This window comes from Excalfactoria chinensis, chromosome 9, assembly GCF_039878825.1.
Source record: "Excalfactoria chinensis isolate bCotChi1 chromosome 9, bCotChi1.hap2, whole genome shotgun sequence".
In the NCBI taxonomy this organism is placed as follows: Eukaryota; Metazoa; Chordata; class Aves; order Galliformes; family Phasianidae; genus Excalfactoria; species Excalfactoria chinensis.
In genome coordinates this window covers 1,257,406-1,272,053 of record NC_092833.1, presented here as the reverse complement: position 1 = coordinate 1,272,053, position 14,648 = coordinate 1,257,406, and the positions used below count along the sequence as shown (strand labels likewise).

The 14,648-nt window shown below is 58.2% G+C and overlaps 2 protein-coding genes across 2 annotated transcripts; one reads left to right on the top strand and one right to left on the bottom strand.

Annotated features, from left to right (window-relative positions):
• Positions 1-967: 967 nt before the first annotated feature.
• Positions 968-6,227, bottom strand: PFKL (phosphofructokinase, liver type). Its single transcript, XM_072344246.1, has 22 exons — positions 6,103-6,227; positions 5,824-5,897; positions 5,667-5,744; positions 5,376-5,565; positions 5,133-5,298; positions 4,921-4,965; positions 4,729-4,837; positions 4,526-4,621; positions 4,363-4,455; positions 4,152-4,277; positions 3,956-4,020; positions 3,805-3,868; positions 3,541-3,687; positions 3,379-3,449; positions 3,210-3,297; positions 2,931-3,083; positions 2,692-2,856; positions 2,476-2,537; positions 2,037-2,148; positions 1,861-1,960; positions 1,676-1,781; positions 968-1,572 (listed from the first exon to the last, which is right to left on the bottom strand). The coding sequence occupies exons 1-22, from the start codon at positions 6,185-6,187 to the stop codon at positions 1,425-1,427; spliced, it is 2,343 nt and encodes a 780-aa protein (XP_072200347.1). The 5' UTR covers positions 6,188-6,227; the 3' UTR covers positions 968-1,424.
• Positions 6,228-6,284: 57 nt separating this feature from the next.
• PROCR (protein C receptor) lies at positions 6,285-8,394 on the top strand. Its single transcript, XM_072344245.1, has 4 exons — positions 6,285-6,723; positions 6,847-7,083; positions 7,544-7,819; positions 7,916-8,394. The coding sequence occupies exons 1-4, from the start codon at positions 6,669-6,671 to the stop codon at positions 8,026-8,028; spliced, it is 681 nt and encodes a 226-aa protein (XP_072200346.1). The 5' UTR covers positions 6,285-6,668; the 3' UTR covers positions 8,029-8,394.
• Positions 8,395-14,648: the final 6,254 nt, after the last annotated feature.

Below are 14,648 nucleotides of genomic sequence, written 5' to 3'. Positions count from 1 at the left end.
CCCCCTCTGCTCCTGGGGCACCTCGTAGCATCTTTGTCAGTGGCCTTCCTTCCCCTGTGCGATGCTCGGGGTGGATCTGGGGCTGGGTTGGATGGTCACCATGTTTCCAGGGCCATGTTGAGGAGTGAGATGGGCTCCCCAAAATCAGCATGGGGCAGCAGAGAGACCCACTGTTCCCCCTCCCCAGTGCCATGAGGAGCGGTATGATCTGTGCCTGGGGTCCCAAGGGCAGGTATCACCAGGGAAGAGCTGCTGTTACATTCATCCAGTTCTGCTGGTTCTCTTACAGAGATGATGAGCTCACTGTCTTTGTCCGGAGCCTAAAATAAGTGCTGTATCCAGCTAGGGGAATAGCACTTTTGCCCTTAAAATCAAAGGGGCCTCCACACTGGGGATAACTCCATGGAAAAAAAAACAGCTCTGTCCAAACCCTACAACTGTGACACGTCCCCATGATGGTGATGTTCGTCAGTCTGGCTCTGGGAGGAAGGGAGTCCTGGGAAATGAGTAGTCTGGCATGGGCTGAGCACAGCCAAGCTCCAGAACTGGGAGCCAAAGCCAAGGAGTTTGGCAACTACCCTGAGAAACCACACGCATCACCCTGACCCATCCGCTTTGAACTGCCCTCCAAGGTGGGAACCAAACCCTGGGAGATGCAGTTTTCCTCCAGGGTTGAGAGGTCTCCTGGCAGAGAGACACAGACTTTGCGCATTCTGGATGGAGTCATGCAATGGGAGGCTGCCTGTGCTCCTTTTCTCCCAGGCCCCCAACTTATGGGTGCACAGAGCAGGGAAACATCTCAGCGTTAGTTGGGCTCTGGCAAGCTGTCCGCAGCTCAGCTTTCTCACACCCCCTCCTTAGAACAGCACAGGATGGTCCCCCCCATCCCAATGCACACCCCACGGGGACACGGCCCTCCAAGTCTTCCTCCCTATGGGACCGCAATGACCACGCTGGTGACGCAGTGTTGGCTCCAGCAGGTTTTATCTCTAAGACGCAAGCGACGCCGCGATGGTGAGACACGGTGGGGTCACGGAGCGGTGGTGAGATGATGGGCACAGCCCTGCTGGTGGCACCGAGGGCCACGTGGTGGTGGTGACAGCCAAGCATCATGCAGGGTGACCGGGGACTGCCAGGACCGGTGTCCTGTGCCTGCCGTGGCACAGCACCACAACCTCTTCCACTCCACTTCCCTCCCGCGCGGGGTCGTCAGCTAAAAGCAGCGATTGGTTTGGGCTATCAAGCCATGGAATAAGGAATCAGGAGTACCCCATCATTAAATAATAAACTAGAAGAGGATGATTTCAGGGCCGGGCTGAGTAGCCAAGCACAGGGAAGCCTCCGTTCCCATATCTGCACAGTGACTGGCCCCAAGGAGCAGCAATTTCAGGCAGGGTCTGGGGAGGACTCATCGAGGATGGCCACTAGAAGCCCTTCTCAATGCTGAGCGTGCGCCGGGTGACGTGCTCCATCTTCCCCGAGATGTACTCAGTCAGGCTGATCTGGTAGTTGGCCAACATCTTCAGCATCAGCCGCAGGTTCAGCCACCACTGCTCCTGGGGCAGCCGGTGCCTGCAAAGCGGGACACGGCTCTCCAGCTGCCCTGGGTACAATGGGCCTCGCCACTGAGTTTTGGGCAGCCTGGGGGAGCCATGGACAGGGGATGGGCACTTACTCGAAATCAGTGACTTTCTTGAGCTCCGTCACAGGGCTGAAGGCCACCACCTTCTTCCTCAGCCCGATGACGCAGGCGGAGTCGGCCGAGTTGGCGAACACGCGGCCTGTAGGGGACACGCAGTCATCAGGTGACAGCGGGGACAGCGGCAATACTGCAACCAGCACCCCCAGCCCTGGGCTCACCCTTGCGGTATGCATCCTGCAGCTTCTCTGACATCCACAGCACAGCCTTCACACCCAGCTTGGTCCCATAGTTGCGGTCAAAAGGGGTCGGAGCTCCCCCCTAGGAACAGAGAAAAAGCTGAGGTCAAGTCCCCATGGGATAAGGCCCGGTGCTGGTGGCCCTCCCGTCCCTGTACCTGCTGGAGGTGGCCCAGGACATTGATCCTGCAGTCGAAGATGCCCTTGCCCTCGGAGGAGTAGAGGTTGTAGAGGAACTCGGTGGTGTAGTGCTCGTGGCACTTCTCGTTGCTGAGGGAACAGAGAGAAGGGATGGGGTTACTCCTTTGTGGGCTGTCCCCAGGGTGTCCCGAGGGACGTGGATATGATGAGAGGTGTTGGCCTCGAGTTGTACCAGGGTCAGGTTGGATGTTAGGGAACATTCCTTGTCAGACAGAGCAGCGAGGCGCTGCACAGCTGCACAGGGAGGTGGGGATCACCGTCCCTGGAGGTATTCAGAGCCGTGGAGATGTGGCACTGAGGGACGTGGGCAGTGGGCACGGTGGGGTGGGCCAGGGTCGGACCTGGGGATCTCAGAGATCTTTTCCAGCCCTAATGATTCTATGACTTAGGACTCACCGCAGCACCAGCCCTCTCTGGATATCTGTCTTCATTTTGTCCGTCAGGTGCTCCACGTTGGCCTGCAGGACAAACCCCAGCACGTCCCCAGCCTTCCTCATCCACCCCACGTTCCCCAAACCCAAACAGTTCTCATCCTCAGCTCTTCCCAATTCCATTTTCCACCATTTTTTCCCACTAAAACTGGGTATTGCTGGGATACTGAGGGCCGCTCACCTTCAGGTCATGGATGGTGAAGGGATCTTCATACACATAGGCAGCGTCGGCGCCCACGGCGATGCCGGTGACGGTGGACAGATACCCACAGTAGCCTCCCATGGTCTCCACGATGAAGACGCGGCGCTTGGTGCCCGACGCCGACTGCTTGATGCGGTCACAGCTCTGTGCAGGGACAAAGCTGGTCACAGGGCCACATTCATACAGCGCGGTGCTCCCACCTCACCGCTGCCCCTCACCTCCATGGCTGCGTTGACGGCTGTGTCTGAGCCCAGACTGAAGTCGGTGCCGGGCACGTTGTTGCTGATGGTGGCGGGGATGACACACATGATGATGCAGAGCTCCTCATATTGCCCACGGGCTTCCACCAGCTGCAGCACCCCCTCGTACGCCTGCCGTGGGCACGGCCATCAGCAGGGTCCCACCTCACCCCACCACCCGGAGCCAGGATGAGCCCCTCAGGTGTGGGAGATGCAGTGACACCAAAGGGCACTTCTACATTCAGCATTCCCCCATACCTCAAAGCCGCCAATGACCAGCAGAGCTTGGATGTTGAATTTCCTCACATTCTCCACGATCTTTTCCATGCAAGTCTTGGGCAGAGTCCTGGAAGGGGGAAAGACCCTGCGCTGAGGCCCTGAGGAGCCCAGAGCCCTGCGGTGTCCCTTCTGGCCATGGGTTACTCACCGCTTGGTGCCTAGCATGGACCCACCACGTCCCAGCCATCCTGCCACGTCGTGCCAGCCCACCTCGCGGATCTGCAAGAAGCAGTGCTCAATTTTGGAGCCGGGGACACAATTGGCCACCCCAGTCAGAGCCCCGTGGGGTGTTTGGTGCCCCCACACTCACCTGTCCCTTGGCTAAGCCCTCGAAGCCGTCGCTCACCGCATAGACTGTGTGGCCACGGCAGATGCTGATGCGCACAGCTGAGCGCACGGCCGCATTCATGCCGGCAGCGGGGGCACCCACGTTCAGGATAGCCAGACTGAAGGGGCTCTGTGGGGACAGCAGCCATGTGGTGGGGATGGTGGCAAGGCCACCAGGAGGGGAACAGCACTGTCCTCCTTAGGATTGAGGGGATGATGGAGAGGACAGCTTGGCACCCTGTCTTACCTTCTCCTGCGCTGGCTTCTGGTGTGCCAACAGTTTATAGATGTTCCAGTTGTTCTCAAAGCTCCTGCAAGGACAACAGTGGCTCTGGTGGAGAAAGCAGGCCTCCCCAGTCACCTCCATGGTGCCATCAGGTCCCCCCACGGTGGCTCACCTCCCGCGGAGCTGGATGGCCTCATCAAACCTCTTCTCATCCATGGCCTTCTGCACGTCCTTTGTCTTGGGAGAGAGACACCCGCACGTGGAGTGACAGCAGCGGGACGCCCTAAAGCCCACCCAACAGAGGTGCCACCAACCCCGTGGAGGTGCCACCACCAGCCCTGCACCCCCCTGTGCCACCATGCACTCACCACCTGGACGCACTCCATCAGCGGCAGCCGCACCGACTGGTTCCCTGACAGGCTGACCACGCAGGCAGGGGTGTCCGGGGTGGCCTCCAGCAGCGCCATCACCGCCTCCATCCCCATCTTGCTGCTCTGTAGTGAGTCGGGGTCACCCCTTGGGTGATGACAAAGCCCTTCTCCCACCTTCTGTCCCCATCCCGCAGCCCTGGGCACCCACCAGCACACGGTCGAAGGCGGAGGGCGTCCCACCACGCTGCACGTGGCCCAGCACGGTGACACGTGTGTCAAAGCCCAGGCGCTGCACCACCAGCTGAGGGACAGAGAGGCTGTCAGAGCAGGCAGGGCCTGGCTGTGGGGGCAGGCAGTGGTGTGAGTCTTACGTCTTTGACGTAGTTGGAGGAGATGGGCTTGCCGTTGCGATCGATGGCCCCCTCTGCAATGATGATGATGTTGAGCCGTGAGCCTCGGCTGCGGGTCTGAGGGAGCAAAGGGCACAGCAGCTTAGCCACAGTTTGTGCCAGCTGAGCGCGTTCTGGACATAGGCATCCTCCTTGTGTCCCCACAGAAGGGACGGGTGCCTCACCTCCCCGAGCCGCTCACACATCAGGTCCTCCCAGCCGTCCTCTGGGGGGGATTCGGGGATGAAGAGCCAGTCGGCCCCCGAGGCCAGCCCAGACACCAGCGCCAGGTACCTGCAGGGAGCGGTGGTGGCACACAGGTGTCCCCGAGGGCCCGAAGTGCCACAGAAAGCCCCCACTCCATCTGGTGTCCTCACCCGCAGTGGCGGCCCATCACCTCCAGCACGAATGTCCTCTGGTGGCTGCAAGGACAGAGTTTAGGGACACGGTCAGTGGGGACGGTGGGGACGGGTCAACGGCTGGATGGTCTTAGAGGTTGTTTCCAACCTTAATGATTCTATGATAACCAAGGGGTGAAGGTGAGGAGGATGAGGAGGGTGGGAGCCATGCTGATGGCCAACAGTCTCACCTCTGCGCCGTGGTGGTGATGGCGTCGATGACCTCCATGATGCGATGCAGTGCCGAGTCGGTGCCGATGGTCATGTCGGTGCCGCAGAAGTCATTGTCGATGGAGCCCACCAAGCCCACCACGTTGAGCCGCCCGTTGGCCTTCACCATCTCCTCACTGATCATCCCTGCACCCAACGCTTCAAGTTGAGCTCCGGCCTCGACCCATTGGTACCCACCGCATCCCCCATCCCACAGCACTCACCTTCCCGCAGCAGCTCATCCACCAGCTCGGGCCACTCTGCGCGGAAGATGTCGGCACCCGTCAGGCTGCCATCGCCGCCGATGACGCAGAGGTTGGTGATGCCGTGCACAACCAGGTTGTAGGCGGCACGCAGCCGGCCCTGCCGCGTGGTGAAGGCTTTGCAGCGGGCGCTGCCGATGACCGTCCCGCCCTGCAGAGGGGGACAACGAAGGGGGGGGGGAGAGGAGAGGGGAAGGTGGCGCGGCGTTTTGTAACGTCGGGCGTCCCCGGTGCGGCCCGGCGACAGCTCACCAGCTGGATGATGTTGGAGACGCTCAGCCAGGTGGCCTGCTTGATGTAGTCGCCGCCTTCCACCAGCCCCTCGTAGCCCTGCGGGGACACGGAGCTGACATCCCTGCGCGCCGTACGCGGGGGCGGGGCGGCCGGCGGGGGCGCGGGGCGGGCAGACCTCGTAGATGAGGAAGACCTTTGCTCCCACGTAGATGCCCATGCGGGTGACGGCGCGCACGGCGGCGTTCATGCCTGCGGAGGGGACACGTGGCACCGCGGGGACATCGCCGCACCGGGAGGGGACCCCCCGCGACCCCCCGCGACCCCCCGCTCCCTACGCCACGCGTCCCGCAGGCCCCCGCGGCACCGAGGACTCCGGACCCGCCGCGCTCCCGCCGCCCGGCGAGGCTCCGTGTGCGGGTACCCGCCGTCCCCCCGGCCGCTCCGCGGGCCTCACCTTGCGCGTCGCCGCCGCTGGTGAGCACGGCGATAGCCATGCCGGCCCCCGCCATCCGCAGCCGCTCCAGCTCCGCCGCCGCCATCGCTGCGCTGCCCGGCACCGGCGTCCCGCCCCGCCCCCGGTCTGGCCACGCCCCCTCCGTGTGACCACGCCCACCGGGTGGTGCCACGCCCTGCTGAGACCACGCCCCCACGCTCCGTGCCGAGCTCATCCCGGCTGGCCCCGCGCTCCTCTATGCCGGGCAGGGCCGGACGGAGCCGCGCGATGCTCAATGCAGTGACTCCCAATACGGTCGTTAAAGAGGCACATCCCACCCGCGGGGCCGTCACCCTGCTGTCACACGGGGCGGGCTCCCCACGCCGCTCTCCCGTGTCCCCCCACCGCTCTGACACAGCCGAGTCCGGCAGCGAAAGGGTGCGGGCGTCGTGGGAGAAGGAAATGGGAGAGACCTGGCCGCGCTCCCGACATCCTCCCCCTCCTCCTTCTCCTCCCCGGCCCCACCTCCCCGGCACCGCTTAACTGCGGCCGCGGGGCCGCCGCATCCCGTCCGCCCCCGACCCGCCATGCTGAGGCTGCTGCTGCTCTGCGGAGCCCTGGGCTGCGGGGCCTGGAGCGACGGTGAGGGCTGCGGGGATACGAGGGGCGGAGTGGGATGGTCGGGCCACCGCGGGGCTGGAGGGTGAGGGTCAGACGGGGGGGTAACAACAGGTGACAACAGGTGACATCGGTGTCTCCCGGCAGCCCCGCTTACCTTCACCATGCTGCAGTGGACGCAGGTGTCCGAGGGCAGCTCCGTCTTCTGGGGCAACGCGACGCTGGGCGGACGGCTCAGCCACCTCCTGGAGAACCACAACGTCACTCAGGTGCTGCCGCTGGAGCCGCCCGCAGCCTGGGCACAGCAACGGGACATGGTGACCAACTACCTGAGCTACTTCAGCGCCATAGTGCAGGTCTTCAGCAAGGAGAGGCCCCTCAACTGTGAGTGCTGCTGGGGGCGGCGGGGCACGTGGTGCTGTGCTGCTCAGCAAGGGGACAGCGATGCGACCCCAGCAAGGGGACAGGGATGTGACCCCGGAGCTGAGGGCAGCCCTCGGGCTGAGGGCTTACCCTGGGGTCACTGCTTGGAAGGGGGATGCTGAGGAGGTTGTGTCCCTGCATAGGGGCGCTGCTGGGCTGTGCTTTGACATCTCTCTCCCTACATCCCCTGTACTCACGTTCCTCCCCGTAGCTCATTTTGTCCCCATTCATTTCTGCACCTGGCACCATCTCTCACACCCTGAGTCTCCAGTGCTAACCCTGTCCCTGCGTCCACTCCATACCCCATGTGAGAGCCACAAACAGCGCACAGGGCAGTTTCCCAATGGGAAGCCGTAGGGAGCTCACGAGGGGTCCAGCTGGTGCAAAGGGCAGCTGGATCCTGACACCCTCCATCCCACAGACACCCAAATCCTGCTCTGCCGCCTGGGCTGCTGCCTGTTCCCCAACGGCACGGCCCGCAGCTTCTACGAGGTATCCCTCAACGGGACGGCCTTCCTCACCTTCCACGTCCCCACCGCCAGCTGGGAGCTCCGCTGGCCGCGCAGGGACCCGGTGGCCACTTTTGCCCAACGGGAGCTGATGAAGTACTCTGAGACCACGCATAACCTACAGCACTTCCTCAACACCACCTGCGTGGACATCCTGCGGGCTCAGAGCCCTCACAGCCCTCAGACAGGTGTGTATTAAGCACAGTGGGGCGCTGGGGGGTCCCCCTGTTCCCGGCCCCCATCCCATGGGAACTGGGGTGACGTACCGTTGTTGCTTCTTGCAGGGAAGCAGAGAAGCCGCTCGCACGCCCCTCTGGTGCTGGGTCTGATCCTGGGGGTCTCTGCGGTGGTTGGCATGGCTGTGGGCATCTTCTTGTGCACGGGAGGGAGCTGCTAGCAGAACCATGGCTGTCCCGTGTCACCCTGTGGGCACAGGGGACCAACCCTGCATCATCCCGGGGGGGGACCCCAGCTGGGATGGTCCCCCCGCCCCAGGGATGGTGCTCACAGCGCACTGAGGCTTCACATGGAACCACGCTTGGCCTGGATGCATGAGATGTGGAGAGGGGTGAAAGCCAGAAGAAAGCCCTAAAGGGTGAAGAGGTCGGCGTTCAGACCATGAATCATCACCACTCTGGTGCGAAAGGGGATGGATGCCTGGAGGACGGATGTCACATCTGGGAAAGGACCCGTCGGTGGCCGTCCGTATCTGTGCTCAACAGCCCTGCTTCAGGGCCTGGTGCAATAAAGCCCTTCTGCCCCCACACTTGTGCCACAATTGTGCCACAATTCCTTGCATAGGGGGGTCACACAGCATGCACTGAGCTTGCACGGCCTCGGGAGAGGCTGCAGGGCTTGTGCTGCCTGATCTCACCCCAACTGCACGCTGCTTTGCTTGTGCTCAGTTTGGCTGCAGCAGCAGTTTTTTCCCCTGAGGCCAATTGATGTCCTTTATATTTTTCCTTTACCTCCCCATGGTGCACTAGAGACAGGTTCTCCCAGGCAGATTAAAGGGTTCATCACCGTCACATATGGGCACGGGACCCCAAAAGCTGGGTGAAAGAAGGGGAACAAAGAGAACAAGGAGCAATGGCAACCCTGGGTGCTGACAGCAGGGCAAGGCAGGCCTGCAGAAAGCACAGAGATGGTCACAAACACAAAATCCTTACCCTATGGCAACAGGGAGGGGAAAGCAGGAACAGAAGTGGGATGGGAGATGACATAGCAACATCCACAACAGGGGATAAAGACCTCTCCAGAGACCACAGCTCATATCGGCTGGAGCTGCCAGGCAGCCCTGGCTGCCCTCCATCATGCAGCCCCCCACCCTTCAGGGGGCTGCTCCAGCAGAGTGAAGCAGCAGCCAAGTGTCCTGGGATCCAAAGCACCAACCGAGGCAAACATCAGCACTCAGCCGGGTGGGAGGCCAGCTGTGCTGTGCATAGGGGGAGGGAGAGGGAAAGAAATCAGAGGGCTGTGTTTGTGGCACAGGGCAGTACCACAGGGCAGTACCACTGCATCTCCATCGCACGCAGAGTTGCAGGGCAAGATTCTGCATCGTGGTTCCAAGAGGTTTTGCAACCCACAGGACATTAGAAAGCAATCTGATGGCTCTGATGGGTGGCGGCCCAAGGAGTGGGGAAACTGCAGGGGGCCAGAAGGAGAGGGCTTGTTTTGTTCCTGCAACGCATCAGCTTTAGACAGCTGGGGCTGCCTTTGCTCTTGGCAGCTCTAGAAAAGCTTTTTCCCCTGTCTGTAGGCCCTGGCAGTGCTCCAGGATGTGGCTGCTCTGCCAGCTCAGAGAGAAGGGCAACAGCTGGAGCCCTTGAGTCCCTGGGGCCCTACAGCCTTCCCTGGGCACCGCACCCACAGCCACCCTGTCCCTGGGTCACTTCCCTGACGGTGACCGACATCAACCCATGCATGACACAAAGGGAAGGGCTACCGCACTCATCTGCGCCCCTCCCAGCCCACAGATTCTTCTGCCCACCCCTCAAACTGCCTCATCACAGGGTCACCACTGCCAGCAGCATGTAGAGCCCGGCTGGCAGCCCAGCTCATGTGTGGGCCCCAGTTGTTGCTTAAGTGTTTGCCATCATCCAGCAGCTGGTAGCCGCTGCCAGGGTCAGTCCTTCAAGCCCTGCGCTCCCCCTCAGCACAAGTGCCAACCCTCAGCTGTACCCTGTCAGCCACGGGGCCCTTTCCCTTTCTTCCTGGCTTTATCCACCCTGCAGTCCCCTGGAGGTTTTCACCAACCCCCACACGCATTAAAGAGTAAACGAGGCTTTTCTCTCTGCGTGCCAAACACTTTCCATCACTCATACTGCTATTGCTGCCAGCCGAGATAAGAAGCCCAGCCTCTAACACTGTGTTGCAGTGAGTAAAGCGATGCCCACGGGCTAGGACTGGGTTTCCCCTTCACCTCTACGTGGATCCCATGGGTGTGCACACAGAGCCTAGCAGTGATGTGCTCATCCTTTGGGGTGGAACTGCATTTGGGATCAGGCCTATGCCCCAACCGGAGGCTCTGTGTCCTGCCTGTCCCCATCCCTTGGACAGGGGGGGGCTGCCTGGGGCCAGGAGCTGCCCCAGCAACTGGGGGGGTCATAGTATCAGCACTCACCCTGTAGGTGAAGGTGCTGGGTGGGAGTGAGGGCTGTACAGCAACTTTGGGGTCACACCGCAGGATCACTCCTGCTCCCCTCACACAGAATGCCCCTCCATCCTTCTGGCACCAGATTTAGCTCTCCCTCACCCCAAACCACTCTATGTTTTTGCTCATCACCAAGACAAGAAGGAGAGTTTATCCTCATAATAAACACACTCTGTGTGCTCAATGCCTGTGCTGCTATCATGAGCGCTGCTCAGAACTAAACAAGCCCTGTTCCTCTGAACTGTCCTCGAAGGTCACATTGTGACAGCCCCAGATGCTTTCATCTGTGGAATTCCCAGTTTCCAGACATCCTTTTTAACCCTGCTGCTGCATTGGGCTGAGCACACTTGCTCCACTCAGGGCAGTGCTGCACAGCCCTCCTACAGACAGGGACTTACGTCTTGGTAGTGTTTTTCACTCATGGTGAGTTTAGGACCTTTGGAAGCACTGAAATCTTCATCCACCACACTGCCATAATCACACCTTTTACTCCTGTGTTTGCCTTCTCCTATAGCAGGAGGCTCCTCTGCCTATCTGTCAGCCTCCTGCTGCCAGGGGTGAGCAGGCAGATCCCTGGAAATACTTAGTGGCAAAAGAGGCAGAGCTGACACATCCCTCCCACAGAGAGGATGCCCGGCTCCTATCAGTGCCCTCTTCTCTTTCCTAACACCTCCCAGGTCAGCATGCCTGACCCAGCTGGAGGAAACAGGAGGCAAAAGCTAGGCTCTGGCCACAGTCAACACTGAGCACAGTGATGTGGCAGCTGGGCAAACAGAAGCTGTTGGGCAGTTATTGCACCTCCCTGCCAGTCACAGCTGGGCTGTCCCTTGGGTGGGACAAGCTTCTGTCTGAGTAAGCCATTCCCTTATGAGACCGAGTGAGCAGCTCAGCCCTACAGCATGGGAGCAGAGTGGCTGCTATCCAAACACCACCTAAAAATCACGTAAAAGAACACCAGTAAGGAACTGCCACTTCACCTTCCTTTCCTGGCCAGCCCCAACACAAATTCAAACAGCTGGATTCTGGGAACACTGCAAACCTGGGCACCTTCAGGACAGCAACTCTCCCCTGGCAGCAGTCACCTCTCCCCTCCTATCTCCACTGCCTGGCTCTCAAAAACAGATATGTTTAGATACAGATAAGTACTTTAGAATAACAAGCTCTTCAAGGGAAAATAAAACAAGCCAGCCCACACAACCCTCCCAGAAAAGTTTCCATGGATGCTGCTGTTTGGGAACACTTTCACCCCTGCCTGTACTTGGTGAGGAAGGGACACTGTGCAAGCAGTTTAATAGGCTGTAGTGAGAAATAAGGCAGCAGCTGCTCTCACCTGGCCAAAAGCATCAGGAACAAATCTCCTTGGGGCTACATGGTTGCTAAGGACCCACATACCAAACACAAGAGCTCCTGTGTATGATCTCAAAACTGCAGCATCTTGTTGCTCCCCTCTCCTCAGAACATGTAGGTTGTCACAAAGCTTTCTGGACAAGCCATCCTATACCACCATTGCACCATCATCTACCTTTGATGAGCACTGCTGGCCAGGGAAGCTGACCAGATAACCAGCAGTAGTACCCAGGCTGGCTGAGCAAGAAAGAACAGGTGTTCTTATCCATCTCTGATCAGTGAGGTTGCACATCTCCAAGCAGAACACATTCTCTCTGAGCTGCTCAGTAGACTTAGACTTTACTGCATAACTATTTACAGTGAGAAGTCCTTCCCCTCTCTACACAAATGCTTTACAAGAGATGTTTCTCTCACAAGAACTGAAGGGATTATTTGCCCAGTTACCTCTTCAAAAAACAGCAAGCCAGAGGCACGTACCCACTTGCCTGGCAAGAAGAGCTGCAGTTCCCTGCTTCAGGCCTCCCTGTTGGAAGATCCCCTCTTATGGAGCCTGCAGGACAGCATAGACTGATGCGTCTGTGGGGTCCTCAGCCTACCCAGAGACAGCAGGATGCAGACAGGACGGGGAGTAACAAAGCACTGATGGTAGCAATGGAATCTTGACCTAGAGCTGAGGGAGCCTGTGGTTAGACCCTGGAAGAACATGCAACTTGGAGGTGATCAGAAGCATTCACTTTGTAAATCAGGATCCTCTTCTAGGCAGGCAATAAAACCATTTGCTTTTTAAAACACGCCCTTCTCAAAGTGGCAAGAGCTTCTCCAAAAACATGTTTTGAGGACAAGTGTCTTGATAAAAGAATTGAACATCCCTGCATCTGAACTGCTAATCCTTGCCTTGCACAAGGCTGTGTGAGATAAAGCAGTCCACGTGTGCTATGACTCACTCACGCTGGTTAAGCTTTACTGAGAGAGAGGACGCAGTATCTCACAGCCACCAATGACCGCAGAACCTGGGGATCAGAGGGACAGACACATCTCCTGAGATCTGGACTTTCTGAGTGCTGGACTTTCCTGGAGCCAACGCAGCCAAACCCCAAGTGGAACATTTGAACAATAACCTAGCGAGCACTAATGCACACTGCTTCCTGGATAGGCAGCACAGAAACCTTGGGAGCTTGTCTGAAGGCAGAGACAGCAGCAAATCCCAACTGCACACATACACTACACAGCAGGGAAAAGAAGGCAGCAGGAAGCCTGGTAGGGTTTGAGGTTTTTTTTTCTGTTTTTCTTCTTGGATCATGTCTCAGTGAATACCTGCACCACAAACAATGGAGCTGTTCTCTGTTGACTTGTGCTTTGCTCTCACACCAGCAAATATCGTGGCTTGGCAGCTATTGTTACTGTTCAGCATAGCTCCAGCCTCTTAGAGCAGCACTGATCCACAATGGAAAGGGAAAAACATCCTACAGGAAGGAAAAGGATTAGCATGAAAAGGAAAAGCAGTGGCGGGCAGAAGTAGTTGCGCTCACAATAAATGCCCTGCCTGCTGCTGGGGGTTGGGGTAGGAAGGGTTACACCACAGCCAGAATCTCACACGCAGAAGTTGAGACCTGGCTATAGCTTTCAGCTTTATCTCTGTACCAGCAGCACAGGGCATGTCGGTTGGGGTAGGAAGAAAGTTGGGCCACACAGCTGTCAGCAAATAGACCCTTGCAGCATACACTGACACAACAGGAACCAGCACAGCCCAGACAGGTGTGTCTGTCTTTGAAATCTAAGGTTTCTTAATCAGAGCCAAGGGGAGAGGCGGGGTGCAGAGCTGCCTACAGAGACCTGGAAACAGCAGGTCAAACAGGCTGATGCTCTAGGTAGGTAGCAGTCTCAGCCAGGATTAACACCTCAAGCTCTAATGAAGACTTAGAGGAAGACTGAGGGTTTTGCACCCTGGGTTCCCTGAGCCCCACACTTTGCTCTGCCAAAACAAATATACAAAGGATCCAGCAGGAAACCTTCCCAGTGCTGCTGCTTCCACTGCGTCAGCTCCTGCTGCTGCTGGGTGGGACACGGCTGGACCATTGCAGCACAATGCCACAGCTTTCCACCTCTCCTAACTCAGATCTGTGCTGCTTTAACTTGAAAGCAAAGGAAAACCCTTAACAACAAAAGCCAAAAAGCGACTTCCAGTTTCCTGCTGCTGCTCCCCTAGAAAGCACTTTCCAGTTCAAAAGCAGATAGCATTCATTTCCCAGCTCAGGGAAGGAGGAATCAAGCAGCAGCAGCAGGCATCCCGCTTTGCAGCCCTCAGGAGCACGGGATGAAGATGCAGAGCAGCATCCTACACCAACAACTGACTCATCTCTCTCACTGTCTGCATCCCTGTCACAGCAAAGCAGCACGAGGCTGACTGACGCAGGCACCTCTGGGAACTTTCTTAGCTACCACTCCCAAAGTTCTTGCAAATAACACGCAGAGACAAGCATTTCTGACAAGGATGCTTAAAGGAGCAGCGCCTTCATGACGGACATCAGAGCAGCACAGGTCTCCCCCTGATGAGTTGCTGGGCCCTTGGTTCAATTAAAGCAACTATGGAGCTTTTGCTGGTGTTAGCAGCAGTAGTTTCACCCTTTGTGGCAGCTCACAGCAAGACGATCACGAGTCCAACGACTTGCAGCTCTACCAGAGTAAGGGCTGCTGAAATACATAAGCAGGGAGTTTTTTTGCCATTCCAACTCAAACATCTTTTATTTCTGCACTGTTACCTTCCCCGTCCTCACAGAGGACAGAGTGCAGGAGGGAAGCAGACTTTGCCAGGCCAGCTGTTGTTTACATTCAGGGGCTAGGAAGAATAAGACCATGAAGAGTCACTCCCATTATTTTCCCCAAAAATCTCATGCTGAAAGTCCAAAGAGTCTCAGCTAAGTTGCTGCAACTCTGAATTGAAAACTGAGCAAAGACTTTTGGGATAACAGACCTACTTTGTAGTAAGGAGAGCGCACAGGAGCTTTCAGAAACTCCTT

Coding starts and splice junctions, on each gene's coding strand:
- PFKL (XM_072344246.1), bottom strand. CDS start 6,187: ATGGCGGCGGCGGAGCTGGAGCGGCTGCGGATGGCGGGGGCCGGCATG. Junction 5,898..6,102: donor CAGCGGCGGCGACGCGCAAG/GTGAGGCCCGCG, acceptor TCCCCTCCGCAG/GCATGAACGCCGCCGTGCGC. Junction 3,298..3,378: donor TCCATGCTAGGCACCAAGCG/GTGAGTAACCCA, acceptor TCCCCCTTCCAG/GACTCTGCCCAAGACTTGCA.
- PROCR (XM_072344245.1), top strand. CDS start 6,669: ATGCTGAGGCTGCTGCTGCTCTGCGGAGCCCTGGGCTGCGGGGCCTGG. Junction 6,724..6,846: donor CTGCGGGGCCTGGAGCGACG/GTGAGGGCTGCG, acceptor GTCTCCCGGCAG/CCCCGCTTACCTTCACCATG. Junction 7,084..7,543: donor CAAGGAGAGGCCCCTCAACT/GTGAGTGCTGCT, acceptor TCCATCCCACAG/ACACCCAAATCCTGCTCTGC.